This window comes from Onychostoma macrolepis, chromosome 16 (genome assembly GCF_012432095.1).
Source record: "Onychostoma macrolepis isolate SWU-2019 chromosome 16, ASM1243209v1, whole genome shotgun sequence".
Lineage (NCBI taxonomy): Eukaryota > Metazoa > Chordata > Actinopteri > Cypriniformes > Cyprinidae > Onychostoma > Onychostoma macrolepis.
Window position 1 is genome coordinate 9,507,281 of NC_081170.1, and position 16,933 is coordinate 9,524,213.

A 16,933-nucleotide genomic window follows, 5' to 3' on the forward strand; every position below is an offset into this window, starting at 1 on the left:
CATGATTTTATCAAAAGTGCCTTGTTTTTGTGCACAGTATTTATGGTTGATGGATGGGGTTTGATCTACACTCTTTAAAAAGGTTCTTTATTGGCATAGATGGTCACATGAAGAAACTTTAACATTCATGGAACCTTTCCATTGAACAAAAGGTTCTTTATAGTGGAAAAAGGTTCTTAGGTTATTGTAATGTTCTTCACACTAAGAAAAAAATAAATAATATATATATATATATATATATATATATATATATTAAGAATTGTTCACTGAAAGGTTCTTTGGGGAACTCAGGATGGTTTTTCAAATATATAAAAACCGAAGTAGGCTAATTCTTTATTCATGCAATCTTCAAACTAACATTTGAAGTGTAGAAATCAAGTAGCCTACATTTTCCAGATTTGTTTTAGGATAGAATCCCAGGCTGACCTGCTGAAAAGTGGAAAAACTCTCACGTTGACCATGGCTGGGAGACCATATAAGATCAGAAACCAGCTTAGTTTGGTTTGAGATGTTTATTTGCAGCAGGGTTCATACTTGAGCAGCTCTGCTGACAGTAAAGACTGAGCGCAGCGAGTGGAGTCAGCTCTCCATGGTGCTGAAGTCAACTTACCAAACGAGCGTCAAGTCATTCTCCAGATAAGGTTCTCCGTGTTAACTCAAGACGATTCAGTATAACATCCAAATTATGTCAGAAGACTGAGAAAACCTATTTTTATACAAAAATGATATGATTTTATTAAATGTCATTTAGTTGAATAACTTTTTAAATTGATCAAAAAATTAAAGCCCAAGTCCTAGCAAATACGTGTGACCGACTGAATATATAGGCAATCTGCTGTTTGTTATACGATTGACGCTCAGTTATAATAATATGGTTTCACTGCCCTCTGCTGGTAGATAATAGGACAAGAAGTTACGTTTTACTGTTAAAATTTCTAAAACATGTTGGAGAACTGATGCATTTGTAGAATTTGTCTATCCTAGAGTCAAACATTACGTTTGTTAGAAAGTAGTTTGCAAATCTGTAGAAGGTTGTGTATTTACAGTACTAGCCTAATTGTGTTGTAGGGAAAACAATGAAGCTATGTGATAAACTGCCAGGCTGAAGATTTTATTTTATTTTTTTCATGTGATTTACCATTTATTAATGACATTATTTGTTGGCTAAAACAATGCTAGCAGTTACATTCTCAACTCAACTTTAGAGCACTTTCAAAAACCACAATGGGTGCCAATTGCTGTACATAAAAGTTACAAAATTAATCACATACATGAAGGCAAACGTTTACGTTTCAGGCGTGATCTCAAAACATTCTGATGTTTCATGAATTTCTTGAGTTTAGTTTTTCCTAATTGTCTGTTTAATGACAGACTGTGTCAACAATAGTAAAAATATAGAGAACATGACTTATAATTTACCTTCAGTGAGAAATATTCATCGGCGTGTAAAGTGCGACTACTAGCCCAGTCTCTCAGTGAATTCAGGTAAATTGGGAAACTTTTTGCCGATGAGATGACTGGGGAAAAATATCCCAATTAAGAATGTGTCTGACCACCATATATATGTTGCTTGTACTGGAGTTTGTTGCGCTACATTTGAAAATGTTATGAGCTTTAAATAATATAATCGACTAATTCAACATGGATTTTGCTGGGTTGTGTTATTTGGATCATTTGTGTTATGTAGCCATTTTTCAAAATGCAGCGCTATTGATGACCGCAAGGAGGCAGTGCAGCGCAAGATAACGGGACCCGAGTGTCTGCAGCCAGCTTTGTGAGGATAGAAGTGAGACCTTTTACATGACAGTTACAATAATGTCTTTCGGCTTTAGGCCTTAAACATATACACTGACAGGACTGCTTGGGAATTCATTTAAACTAATTTCTATAGAATTGTATTCCATTGAAGATGGATTGAATGTTCAACATGTTCAAGTTATTTGGTCAGTTGTTGTGGGCTTACACTTTACAACAATAAATTCTCACCTAGCCTGTTCTTTCCCTTACTTGATTTAATAAGAAACTTTATTTTCTACAGGACTGGTGCAGTGAGGTGCTTGTAGCCAGTGCAATAGATCTTTGAATATTTTTGTCGACCTGTTAACCTCTGTCAACATGTTAGTCTACTTGGAAGGCCTGGCAGAGACAGAGAGAAGACTCCCTCAGTGACTTATTTTATTTCAGGACAGACTCCAGTCCTGAGACTGAGCAATTAGTTTTTTCTATCTATCTATCTATCTATCTATCTATCTATCTATCTATCTATCTATCTATCTATCTATCTATCTATCTATCTATCTATCTATCTATCTATCTATCTATCTATCTATCTATCTATCTATCTATCTATCTATGATTTTATGCAAGAAAACACACTTATTATAATACTTATTCTTTATAATATGCTATTGTTATTATGCATGCTATTAGTATCATCATCATTAATAATAATGATAATAAATTCATTACTACTATTAGTGATGTTTTTTCATTAATTTTATAAAAACAAACAAACAAAAAACCGCACAACTTAGGAGGTGTATAGAGAGTCTGGAAAAGTTCTCCAATAAATACAGGAGCGTCTGTGGAGTGGGCGTGACTCGTGAGCGAGTGTGTCTGCAGTCTGGCGCTCTTGAGCGTACAGCGCACTTCACTTGAGACACGCAACACAGATCTCGCGCTGTCCGCGCTCGTGAAACAAACACAAACCAAAAAGCCCGGCTTCACTGGGAGACACGGCTCGCCTTCACTTTTTTGGGGACAGTAACACCATGGATGCCTTGCGAGCAGTCGCCTTTTACACGCTCTTCATTTTCCTTTGGAGTTTACCGTGTTGCCAGTCAGCTGCGCTTATATCGCAGAAAAGGAGCAAGGGTGCCAGGAGCGCGTATGATGGGCAAAGGTCACCCAAATTTCTTAAAGAGATTTTCGCATCCTCTCCGGGTGCGGGTCGTCGGGATGATTTAAAGGACCCGGTTGTGCCTCACGATTACATGATCTCTATATACAGGACTTACTCCGCCGCTGAAAAACTGGGGCTCAATGCAAGTTTTTTCCGCTCTTCAAAGTCTGCAAATACCATAACGAGTTTTGTAGACAGGGGAAAAGGTTTGTTTTGTTTTGTTTTCTTGCATACATTATCTATCTGAATTATGCACTATGCATTTTCAATATTTAGTAATGAACCATTTTTTCATGAAATCTGTATTATTGTAATGCAGGCTATCATTTAAAAAAAAAAAAAGATGATGTATATGCTTTAACACAGACTTTCTGTTAGTCAAAAACATAAAGAAATACTTTTTTGTTCTAAAAGCCATAAATAGACCTAGATTGTCGTTAGAGGGAAAAATAATGATGTCTTCCCCTTAAATTAGATGAATAATTTTCTAGGGTTTATTCATGTGCTAAGGGTTTGGTGATCAATCGTCCTGCTTGGGCCACAATTTAATGGTTAGCACGACCTCATATTTCGGCTAGTATAAAGTTATATTAGATTTACATTGACCCTAAGGTAACATGCCAATAAAACACTAATTGGTGCGTTTTCTAAATGAAGGCAATAAATCTTTCCCTTAACATCCTCGCGTGCAAGCAGTCCGGGCTGTTCTCACAAACCTCATGCGAGGGGGAAAAAACCCCCAACATAATATATTATTATTTTATTTTTATTTTTTTTAAAGGAAATATTTTATTTGTACAATACAGCTACAGTATTTTTGCTTTGAAACGTTAAAGACTTTTATTTCCGTTTTTTTTTAGAGTATAGTTTTTAGTTGCATTTTCTATTTAATAATGTTATGCGTATAAGTTGCAATGAAATTGGATTTCTTTGCAACAAATAATTGTTTGAACACTCTGGGGGAAACGATCGCAAAGAAAAGAGGAAGGCGGCGCAAACAGTGCACTTTTCCTCTGCAGACAAACGCGTTCGCAGAAAGAACAGAAGCGCCAACTGATTCGATGAAAAAGCTTCACTTTCCTCACTGATTTTGATTTGATGTGTCATTGGCTATGACCCTTCACTGGACCCTCTGAGGGTTGCTTTGCATCAAACCGCTGATTGGAGTATTTGAACTGGGTGATCTAATTGAGTGTCCATGTCATAACATATCAAACACTGTCTATTCTCCCGTAATGAACTAGTTCAGCCAGTGGAACATCACCAAAAGAGAAGAGCAAAAACTGGACAGGACCTTACGTCTGTTTAGGTTTGGACAATTGTTGCTTTTTAGGCGTTTTGCTGGCTTTATAGCCTTCAAATTGTGGAGAGTTTAGTGCATTACGCGGGGTTACAGATCAAAACGTTTTTATAAGCATCTTAAAGTGCTGTAGCAATCGGTCTGTAACACTTACCATCAACACTTAATGCAAAACCAAACCGTTCCAGTTGCCTGGCTGCACTATAGTGTCTTGGCTATATGCACCATGCGCGTCATTCGCTGCTGAATGTCATCAAGAATCATTTCCACTCAAGCGCCGTTCAATTATGATAAGGCAGTAATCTTTTTGTGTAACAGGAAGGAATTTCCTCCAAAACAGATAAGACATTTCCCCAAATTTTAGATCGTTATGGTTGCAAGATCAGACAAGAACAAACGGAATGTATGAAAATTACTTTTGGCACTTGTAAGTAACTCATTAAAACGCAGATGGTGCCCCGGTAGCCACACCAAGAGAAGTCTGTCTCTCTCTCTCTCGCTTTCTCTCTCTCTCCCTCACTCTCTCACTGTCGTCGTACAGAATCGAATTATTGCAGAAGAATGTTGATTGATTAAAAGCCAGCGATAGTGATTCATGAATTTCTGTTAGTGGCCTTCACTTGTCTCGGTGATCTCGTTTAGGCCGTCGCGTAAGCTCGTCCCACTCTTGCTGCATGGAGTTGTATTTTATATGTACAATAATCACTTTTGAACGGGGATGTTGTTTTTGGCGGAAGGGATGAAATATAAGCGGGGTGCATTTTAATGGGGTGGGAGGGAATTCAGAACTGTTAATTATTTGGTGACCTTGTATTCGATTTGTTTGAGGTCTTATAAAAACGCTAATGTGGACCATAAGTGCACAGGAACGAAAACAAACATTTAATTTGAATTATTTGACAATTATGTTCACGCATGGACAAAGAAAGCCAAAATAATTTTCATTTTCGTTTTATTTGCAGTAAATATGAATTAAAACTACAAATTAAGTGCTGTTTTTTAAGATTTGATTTAGGTTTAACTGCAGTGCAGTTATTTTGTATTTAAGCATTAAAAAGCAATCGGCTCTCGAACAGCCATATTAAAATGAGTCTGGTGTTATTCAAAATTATGCACGTATTTATCTGGGATTTTGTTCAGGCTAAATGATATCTGTGCCCCAGGCGTAGTTGGAGCGATAATAGTCTAATAGTTCAACTAAAATTCTTACATACACAAGCTCACATGAATTCAGATAAATGCTTCTCGTTTGGTCTGTCAGAGAGATAAAAGGCGGTGATAAAGTGCGACTAGGCCTCTGGATTCCTGAAGGGGAAAGAATGCATTAATTGTGCATTGTTCAACACGTACAGTATGTCGCTTTGTGTCTGGCGCACTCTTTTTCCCCCACTCTCCCTCTTTCTCTCTCTTCCTCGCTATGGCTACCAGTTCTCTCTTATTTGCGTAGTCACCTGTACATACTTATGACAAATGATTTTTTGTTAAATTACAAAAACACATAAGGAAACTACGTACCCACGTGGCGTAAATGTTTCAAATAGAATCACAAATGCTTTAGATCCACATGAGAACATTTTTACGTTCTAAAAGTAACTTTAAAAACAAACAAACAAACAAAAATTCTAGTGCTTTAAAAAATTACATACCGGTGCTTTATTGACCCCTAAAACCAATTCTGATCTTCAGAACCTATATTGTTCCATCAATAATTTTTAATCCCCGCCACAAAAAAACTTTTCTTGATAAATAGAGGGTTCTTTACTGAACATGAGGTGTAGAATATTAAAGAACTTTTAGTTTTAAGAGTGCAGCCTTAGAGAAACCACACATATTTGCTTCACTGACCAAGCAAAAATGATTTCTCTGAAAATATTTGTCAGCAATTAATTTGTGGGCTACAATTGTTTCAGCTTCTTGTCTTCTTTTTGTCTAATTTTAGATGGATACTCAATTAGACTTGATTTTGAGTGAGTCTGTCCCACTTTCTGACTTAAAAGACTAAAATAAATCTCTCTGAGAATGTGAGCCAGCAGAGTGACTATTCAACCATGTATCTTCCTTTAATTTTGATCTAGCCTACAAGCTGCATTCTAATATGATTAAATATTTTTAATGTTGTGCATGCTTGTTACCAAACTTCAATTAAACATTTTCGAAAAAGAAAAACGGTAAAATATTTATAAAAACTGCTGCATCTTCATCATCCTTATTTCTCCTTGATTTTTTTTTTTTTTAGCTAACTACTCTTTTATACTTAATTTTGTGTGAATTTGTCCATCCTAAAGACTAAAAGAGAGCCTAAAATAAGGTTTTAGGTTTTACCTGGCCCCTTTATGAGAATGTGAGTCACTCTAAGTGAATCTGACTGCAATTATTTCTCTTTATCTTGCAGACGATCTCACGCTCTCTCCTTTGCGAAGACAAACGTATCTGTTTGATGTCTCAACTCTCTCAGACAAAGAGGAGTTGGTCGGAGCTGAATTAAGGATATTTCGAAAACCGCCCGGGGATGGCCAGCCGTCCCCATCAGGCGTCTACACTCTTCATTTACTCTCGTGTCGAACAGAGAGGCCGTTGGCTTCCAGATCCCTTGATCTTTCGGATTCCCGAAAAGCAGAATGGGAGGTTCTGGACGTTTGGGGAATTTTTAAAAGCAGACATCAAGGGAATCAGCTTTGTCTCCAGCTCAAGGTTACGCATGGCAAATCTGACACAGAAATTGACCTAAAGCAACTGGGTTTCCTCCGGCACGGCCGAACGCAGCAAGAAAAGGCCATATTGGTGGTCTACACGCGGTCTAGGAAAAGAGAAAACTTGTTTAATGAGATGAAAGAGAAGATCAAGTCTCGCGGAGACGATGAGGAGGAGGAGGAGAGCGCGCTGCAGTTCAAAGCGCGGCGCAGACGGAGAACTGCGCTCAATAATCGCCATGGGAAACGGCATGGCAAAAAGTCCAAATCGAGATGCAGCAAAAAGGCGCTGCATGTCAATTTCAAAGAGCTGGGATGGGACGACTGGATCATCGCTCCGCTGGATTACGAAGCCTACCACTGCGAGGGCGTGTGCGACTTCCCATTGAGGTCGCACCTGGAGCCGACCAACCACGCCATCATTCAGACGCTCATGAACTCCATGGACCCCAACAGCACGCCGCCGAGCTGTTGCGTCCCCACAAAACTCAGCCCCATCAGTATACTTTACATAGACTCTGGCAACAACGTCGTGTACAAACAATACGAGGACATGGTGGTAGAACAGTGTGGCTGTAGGTAGCGATTCACACACGAGGGTTTGGCACCAAGGCATAAACAACTTGAACGATGCGTAAAGACGCGCTTGAGCCGCCCAAATTGCGCATTCTCACCTATGCAAAAGGGATTCTTCATCAGAGACATTTTTTTTTATTGACGATTTAAACGATCTCCACCGGCCACTGTTCGCGGTTGTGCCAAGAGCGCATGTACAGTTTCTCTAGACTTGGAACAAAATTGTGTTTTAGGAGGTTCGTCGTCATATTTCCTTACACATGCTGGGTTTCTTTTTGTAATTACGTGTCCAAAAACCCTAAATATTTCTTTAACGAGTCGTCTCTCGGACGAGGCAGGTAGAAGAAACGCCAGATTTAGTGCGTAACCGTCTGGACAGGATTCACTGAGGATTGTGTTACACCATTATCTCTTTGGACTCAGAAGAATGTGGAGACGGGCACCTGTTCAAACTCATCTGTTAGTTATATGGTTAAGATACTGTATGGTATATGGATGAAAATGAATGAGTAAAACGCAGTGCCCTGGAAAGGCTTTTTTACGACCACCAGTGCGTAATTTTCAGGCATTTTCAGCTTTTGGGAGCAAAGGTGAATGTACCAAACACTAAATAAGACATAAAGCGATTCTGCTTCATCCCTACAGAGAGAGAGAGAGAGAGAGAGAGACTGGCTGACTGGCTGACTGATGCTTTCTTGAGGAGCATTGGGCAACGTTCTCGAGTAAATGTTTTTTGAAGTGCCTGGACCTTTCCACAAAAAATCCACAAAATGTCATTTTGTACTTTCTGAGAAGACAAAAAATGGAAATCCATCAACGTTTGCATCTTTACAAAATGCACTTCCGCAACTGTCCAAGTAGTCTGGAAGGAGCGTTTTTCCTATCGACTGACAAGGAAAAAAAGAGACTCGAAAGCGAGATTATATTTAAATGCACATTAGCTTTGAATGCACTGTTGTTCATTTTATGAGCTGTAAATATTTGTAAAGTAAAACCTAAAGTGCAACGTATGAAGAAATGTAAAACCACATTTCTTTGTTAATGTACATTTATAAATGCACTCAAATCGCTATAATTTCTATTCTATAATTATTTTATTATTTGTGATGTACAGAGTTTCATGATAATCGTGTATTTCTTACGCTGATAAAACAAATTTAATTTAAAATGTATTCATTATTGCTGAGGGTGGAAATACCATTATCGATGTCTACCTCATAATTGCATAGAATCTACGTTCTGAGGTGCATTCAGCTAGAGTTTAAGGTTTTTCCCAAATATATATAAATATATATACAGTATATCAATGGATAATAATCCACACTATTACTGTACTAATAAAAAAAATAAATGCACTTTGTGTGGTGCCACTGACTCCTAAGATCCATTTAAATCTTTTGACTTTAAAACCTCTGAAATGTTTGAATTATATATCAATCATAGTTTTACCTATCAATCATATTCATTTACCATAGACCTACAGAACATATTAAAAAAGTTTCAGTTTTTAAAAAAATTTAATCTGTAAAATCTATCAGAGCAATCAAGGGTCATACTTATATATATATATATATATATATATATATATATATATATAAATGGAAATGGAAAAAAAGAAAAAATGTTTGGTGCAACTGACTCCCCAGATACTTTTGAAAATTGAAATACATTGAAATTAAGTATATCAATGAACTGTCATGATGATCGGCAAAAAAAATCAGACTTGGTTAAAATAGTTTGATCTAATCTGTAAAATTCAGCATGTCAAATTTTCCCAATATTTTATGTACATATAGTTTTTGGTAAAAGCACATTGTATGGCATAAACTACACTGGAAGTCCTTAATTCCACATCATATGTTATCAATCTCCCAAACCTTTTAAAAGAGAAAATAATTTTATCAGTGAGGTTAAATAATTGTCCCAGGATTATTGTTATTGTTACAATAATTGGAAACAGGAGATGATGACCTCATAGAAGCCACCGCAGCAGCTGTTGAAAACCATGTTTCAACTTAAAAATAAAAATTCTATATGCTTGTTGTTTTGTAAACTGCATTTTGGCTTCCAACATTTTGAATGATACATCACTCTTACTTTTTAACTACATAAATTGAACATGATATCAGTGTCCTGCATAAAAACCTTATGCTTTATAGCTTAGATTAAACGATTTGAATTAAGGAACACACAAGTGCCATTCTTTTGGGCCTGTGCAGATGATTTAGCCCCCATTTTAAGTGTCATACAGAGTTAAAATGTTTCAGTGCTGTGTGAAGTCTAACATTTCTATTCTTTTTTCACTCAGCAGCTTCTTTTCATGTGTCCATCTTTTGTTTCCATTCTACTGACAGATCCTCTCATGAGATAATCCAGCTCTTCACCTGATCTGTTTCACATTTTTATTAGCTCTCAGACGGTTTTAAAACCCCATGGGATTTCTGTGGCTCGTTTTCACAGTGCATTATTAGCAGAGTTTTTATCCTCGCATACGTTTCTGCTCCAATAATCAGGCCCGTGTAATGGTGCTAATATGTCGTAGAGTAATGCCTCTCACAGTCACTTCTCAATGTTTGAATTGTGTTGAAACATGTGGACCACAGAGATTTAAGGAAATACATCTCCAGTGTGGATCTGAGTGTATGAGCAACAGGCTGTTTTCCAATGAATTAGCCATCCGCAGGTCAAGTTTTCTTAACACTGTAATGTTTCCCAATCTTCAGATGAAAAGGTTGAAGGGAGGGATTGCTTCCATATAGGCACTGGCCTTAGCCTGGAAGCAATTAGGAAATTGCTTTGAAATGCTATATGTTGTCCAGACTCTGTTACAGTATCATGTCACTCTACACATGTTTGTTCAAGGAGGGGAAAAAGATGCTAATGTGCTCTTTAGCTGTCTCTGCGAATGACACTTACATTGATAATGTCTTTCAGAATGAGGATGGAGACAGCATGCGCTGTGTCAGGCAGGATCTCATCACCCTTTACTGGCCCTGTTAGATCTGTCTAAACAGATGGAAACACACAAGAACTCGTTCTGCAAGATTTATCATCTTCCCAGTATCATTTCACGTTAGGTTCATTAACATTAGTTAATTCATTAGATATCATGATCTTGAACAGCATTATTTATTTAAGATTTATATATATATATATATATATATATATATATATATATAGTGCATAAATAATATATGTATATATTTTTTAAAACAATGTAAAAAGTTCTTACTGTTATTTGATCTATGTAATGCATCCTTGCTGAATATGAAAGTACTTATTTAATACAAAATATCATATATATATATATGTGTGTGTGTGTGTGCACGTATGTGCACATTAACAATTTCAAATGTTAAAAAATATTAGAAATATATATATATATGTGTATATGTATATATATATATGATTATGCTCATTAAAAACTTCAAATGTAAAAAATTATATGTAGATCTTAACCAAAATTAATAATTAATAATAATATGATATATTTAGATATAATTATGTGCATGAACAATTTAAAGGCAAAAATGTTTTAGTAAATCAAAATTAGATTTAAAAAAGTTAATAATTGTTAAATATAAAATATTGTTCTTATTTCATGTAATGTATAGAACCTTGTTGTAACATGTTTCCATCTTCATTTAAGGTTTCTACTCACTAAAACTTTAAATAGTGGACAGCATGAATTAAAGGTTGTGTCGAAAGACACACATGGGATAAGTTTACTTTGGCTAAAATAATGGGGATTGGCTTGGTAGATATGACAGGCTTCATGTCAGCTTGACCGTATTTTGCATTTGGATCCTTATTTGAGGTATTCCGGCACTTTCGAGCATGAAGCTGATCAGAATCTGTTTCTTAATCCTCATAGAACATCAGTGAACTTTTAAAGGGTAGAAACGGAGACCGATTGCAGACCCGAGACTGTCTCTTATTTGATTATGATTTATGAAATAATGGCCGGGTTCATAGAAAGAGTAGATGAAGATCGGAATGCAGGAGATACAGAGAGTGTTTAGCAAAATGGAATGCAGAGTTTACCATTCCGGGTTCCTCAGTGCATTCCTGGACTCAGTGCTGCATTAAGTAAATGGCTCTTCCTGGTCATTGGAGAGCTATCTTCTACTGTCGGGAATGCCTCTTGAGACATCAGTGTTTATTTGAATGTTATGTCTAATGTGTGTGTGTGTGTTTTTTTCTTTCATAAAAACGTACAGTGAAATGCCTGGCAGACGGACAGATACCTTTCAGTGCGGTTTTGGGGAATGTTCTTCATAAATAGCCTTGACACATCGCATCTGTGCATGGTGCTATCAGACAGGATTTCGACTGTGGAGGCCTCTGGTAATGCTTAATCTTGAAGATATACAGTTTTGATTCTTTCTTGATTCTGGGAAGCTCTCGTAATCTTACAAATCAGTTACTAATAATGGATTCATCAAATAGACATTAAGAAAGCATAATTCAAAAGTGGGACAAATTATATTTTAATACAATGCTTAGCTGACAGCATTTGAGGTGTAATGTTGGTTACCCCAAATATGTATTTAATGTTTACCTTATTTTCTTTAAAGCAAAATCTGGTTTACAGTGAGACACTTACAGTAGAAGTAAATGGGGCCAGTTCATAACCATCAATAGTATAGCCAGAAGATGAAAATTGCAAAATGTGTGTTAGCATGATTTTAGTAAGAGAAAATCGCTTACTATTTCTGTGTAAAGTTATATGCGGTTTTACAAGGTGCCACTTTACTAGTGCCATAAACCCTAAAATGACTGTAAAAATTAAAAAGAACTTGACTGCTAAAGTTTAAAAAGAATAATTGTACAGCTCAAATAATGCACAAATTATAAGAGAAGCATTTGTGTAAGAGATTTTATAAAATCATAAGCGTCACATTTTTGCTCCATTTACTTCCATTGGATGTAACTCACTGTAACCTTGATTTTTACATTTTTAAAGAAAAATAGGGACAAGCAAAAATGATTTGTTGTAATAATCAACATTATACCTCAAATACTATATGTTAAATATATGGAAACATCAAAAATGCACATTTAAATGCACATTTCAATTTTTCATTTTGTTTTGTTTTTAACGATTCAAATTTAAGGTTTAAAGCAAGGGCAGGACATGTGTCAGGAGCCTGCTCATAAAACTGAATGGGCTGAGAGATAGATCAAAAGACAGTAAGGAGGAGTGTGTGTTTGAGGAGACAGAAGGACTGCAGTGCACACAGATGGGAAGATGGAGGGTGGATGAGAGCGCGCTTGAAGGGTGGCAGATGCCTTGACTGACCCCCAGTGTAGCCCTGCATTCATCCGCTGGACACGACACAAAGACAAAAGGCCGACCCAAACAGTACATACACTTGCCCATGCCTCGGGGTCAAAGGTCAGATTATCTTTCATCTAATTTTGTAGCTCTGTTCTCTTTGAAAATGTTTTTGGGTTTTATATGAATAGAGGCCAAAGCAATTAGTGGCTGTTGATTTGCAGAAAAACAAATGACAGAGTGAGACAGATAAAAAAAAAAAGGTGTGTTCCTCTAATGGGGCATCTTTTGAGAGTTTTAAACAATGAACAATGTCTGACATCTACAATAAAAGATAAGGTAAGCATTTTTACCTCTCTTTGTGTGTGTGTGTGTGTGTGTGTGTGTGTGTATGTGTGTGTGTATCTATACACAACTATGAACAGTTATATTTACCTCCTACTGTTTGGTGATCCTGTCAGAACAGACTTGGGACCCATTAGGTTTGCAAAATGCTGAACTGAGACACTTGTGTTGTTCCAATATAAAGTTATTTTTATGTAGATCACACATGAGAAAATTCTGAATATTGTTATTTTGAATTGAAGTTTTTTTTATCAATAGAGGCAAAATAAATGAGCTGCTATCGATTTGCTTGAAAACACATGACAGAGAAGGAGAGATGAAACAAAGAGAGACAGAGAGATTTGAATCCAAATCAACAATGTCCAACATCAAAAATAAAAGATTGTACAAAAACACAATTATATTTTCTTGCCTTTTTGTCTTATGATTTGTCTGTATAATGTTCTTTTTTTATTTGGAAAGCACAAATGAGAATTCCGAATAATGTTATTCTGAATAAGGAAATTCTGAATAAGGTTTATATCGATAGAGACCAAAGCAATTAGCAGCTGATGATTTGCCAGAAAGCACATGACAAAGAAGGACAGATGATAAAAAAGGTGGAGTTCCATCTGTTGAGTTTCGCCTGACATGCTTTTGAGTAACACCTGGCTTTAGCTTACCTGCTAATCGCATTAAACACAGGCCAGGGGCCATTTTGAAAACTGAGTTGGTGCTTTTATCTCGTTAACAGCAGCAAAACATTTCAAATCTAATAGTAGCGTGTGGAGAACATTCCGGATTGGTTGTTTTAGTTTAAGAAAGGAGAATACGCAAATATTTGCAGGGTGTCTGCAATGATGAATGTCTCACACACTTGTTTGACAAGATACTTAATTTTTCTGGAAACTATTTAGGCGTTGTCACACTCGCGGCTCAACTGAGCGTTTAGAGACAATGGTCTGGTATTGGTTACTGTCATTAAGTGTGTGTGCGTCTTGTCTCGGGGTTTGGTTAGAGTGTGTGCTAAGAGCAGGGTAAATTTGCACAGCCGATCAGACAATAGCAGTGTTTAGTGGCGGGGCAGGGACGCGACCTCTTTGCCACCCTCCATCTGGTTGCGCTGCTGGCCGTGTGCCTTGCCTGCTACTCCTAAAACACAACTTAAAGTTGGGGTGAGCTGGAGACCTACGAGCCTGCTTGATTTCATAAAAACAAGCTTGCGCCGCCGTGAACAATGGAGCATTTGGAGTTGTACTGTAAAGTGATCCACTGAGAAAAACAAACACGGGGCATGAGCAGCGAGCTAGCAAGAACAGACCCTCCACGAATGAGGCGGGCCGGGGGATTGAACTCGGGTTCTTGATTGGTAAGTCGGCCTGATGGACACCTCCGGGCTCTGTAGATGGTGCCTGGGGTGTCTCAAAAGGTCACAGCCCCTGCTGGCTCGCACCATCCATTAGTCATGAGGCTTTGCAGCTTACCTGTCTAGCGTTTCAGCTCGGCACAATACAGTTAACCTCAATTGCACTTGATTAGGAGGTGTGGAGAACGGCCGGCTGGGAGCGAATAGTCTTCCTAAAAAAGATGAGATATTAATTATGCACCTCCAGGATGAAGTCCGGGTCTCATCGACTTTTAGACTTCAGGCTGAACATTCTGAACATCAGCCTTACTAAAGAAAAGGGGTTCAGCGTTGTCCTGAAACCAACTGCCCCCCACTCGGTAATTACCCCATTACGTGTTAGTGGCGGATGGAACTGTTACAGATGTTTTATGGCGGGGAGCCCTTTTCATTTTGTCTCCCTGATGAGGGACAGATTTATGGTGTAACTCGACGATGCCATTCAAGAGTGCAATTCTGAAAGCACACACGCACCCTCCCCCGTCGCACACAAACACACACACAAACAACAAACAGATGAGTTGTTCCGGATGTGTTTCGTTTTTGTAGGCTCCCGTCTGGGAGACAGTCAGCCGGCGTGCATTCATGATGTGGTCTGACACTCTCGGCAGCGAGTGTACCACATGCACTTAATTTGGACTTGGAGGACGAACTGGGATTCCGGAAAGCAGTTTTTCATCAGAAATCTCTAGCTGTGTGTGTATGATCAGCTTTTTCAGAATCATAGGATTTTCTCAATGGATGTGGCCTGTAAGGGGTAGAGGTGGTTATCAGCTGAAGTGGTTTCTTCTCTTGTCTATTTGAAGGTTAGCAGATGATGGAAAAACCACATTTGTGACTGTTAGATTTTCAAGAAGTATGCTGTTGTTGTCTTCAAAAGCAATGGATGATTCTGTGGCTCTCTTCATTGTGTTCATCAAAATATGTTCAGCAAAATAGTTGCTGCTGAAAGACTCACAAGCTTGGAATGATGACTTGCAATTAAATATTTCGAGCTCATTGCAATAGTGCATACCAGACTTTATAACTTGAACATAAAATTTAGTTGACAGTGTGATCAAATTATTTAAAAAAAACATCCGACAGGGTGAATTCCAGATCATTTTTCCTCAAAAAAAAAACAAAAAAAAAAAAAAAAACGAACAACAACAAAAAACCCATTTTGCTTCAAGAATAGGATTGATTTAGGATAAAGGTTTTTTTTTCTCTTTTCTTTTCTTTTTTCTTAATTTTTTTTTCTTTTGAAATTATTCTCATTACCATACTTTTCTCATTGGTGGTTATTGTTACATTCTTATATCTGATGCAGTCTACTGTAATGCAGCTCTAAAAAGACAATAGTAAACAGTCATTATTGAGTTAAAATCATTTAATTGTTGAAGATAATAATAAGCATAAACAATACATTTTATTAATCATTTCTTATCTCTGATTTCTTATTTTAATTTTAGGGGGGAAAAAGACCTGCACTTGTTCTTTGATTCACCCGTATATAATCTATGTTGTCAGGTAAGTTAATATTAAATACTTGTCATTCCTAATATTAATACTGAATAATTATTTAGTGAGCTTTTTCTTTTCTTTTTCTTTTCTTTTTTTTTGGAGCAGGAGAGTTTCTCTTCGTGACTGATGAGGCATTTCTCTTCCAGCTAAGGGTGAGAGTTGTCAGGTACAAGTCTTTAACCAACAAGGTCAGAAGAGGAACAGTTGACATTAATCATTTACTAGCGTGATACAATGGGGACCTGAGAGACTAGATAGCCCGGTGCAGCCAGGACTCTGTGAGCCAAACACATGTTCATCAAGTCCTAGATAAAACACAGGCTGACGACAGCACAAATCAATCAAAAGAGATGCTGATTGGGTCACACGTTCTTAAAGTCATTTGCAACTAATAATTGAATTCATTACTGTTTAGGACGAATGCCATTTAATTTTTTTGTTGTATTTTTTCAGTAATTGATGCATCTGAAATGCATCGCCAGTATTCAAAATGCCACGTTTTGCACAGGTTGTAGGAGTTTTTGCCCATTTTCCCATTAAAATCTTAGAGTGCCACGATCATCCCCTTTCTGTCTAAGCAGATGTAACTTCATCTTCCTCATGCTTTTGTCTTTTTTTTCTGTCTCCCATCACCTAAGAATGAGAGCGAGCGAGAGAGCGTCTCTCCAGCGTGATATTTCTGTTTGCAGAAGTCTGACCTTTTTCTGAACTGTTCTTAAGTGAAAGGCACTTTCAGCTGTGGAATCAGATGGCAGTAACCATATGCTGCTCAACTGATACAAAGGTGGAAAGGGAGGGACGCTAGAGAGTCAGCATGCTGTGGTGAAAAGGAAAGTGTCGTGCCACTTCTCTTTGTGGCGGTAAGGGGTCTGTTGGTGCATGTGTGTGTGTTAGTATTTGACTGGACGTGCTGAGAAACACGCAGACGGTCTGCTTTGCTGTTGAGATGGTGCTT

At 37.5% G+C, this 16,933-nt stretch overlaps 1 protein-coding gene across 2 annotated transcripts; it reads left to right on the forward strand.

Annotated features, from left to right (window-relative positions):
• Positions 1 to 2,667: 2,667 nt before the first annotated feature.
• gdf6a (growth differentiation factor 6a) lies at positions 2,668 to 8,823 on the forward strand. 2 transcript variants are annotated; one of them, XM_058747628.1, is made up of 3 exons: positions 2,668 to 2,902; positions 3,011 to 3,108; positions 6,595 to 8,823. In XM_058747628.1, the coding sequence occupies exons 1-3, from the start codon at positions 2,772 to 2,774 to the stop codon at positions 7,473 to 7,475; spliced, it is 1,110 nt and encodes a 369-aa protein (XP_058603611.1). In that variant the 5' UTR covers positions 2,668 to 2,771; the 3' UTR covers positions 7,476 to 8,823. The 2 variants fall into 2 exon arrangements, with proteins under 2 accessions (XP_058603611.1, XP_058603610.1); XM_058747627.1 differs by having other exon boundaries at positions 2,668 to 3,108.
• Positions 8,824 to 16,933: the final 8,110 nt, after the last annotated feature.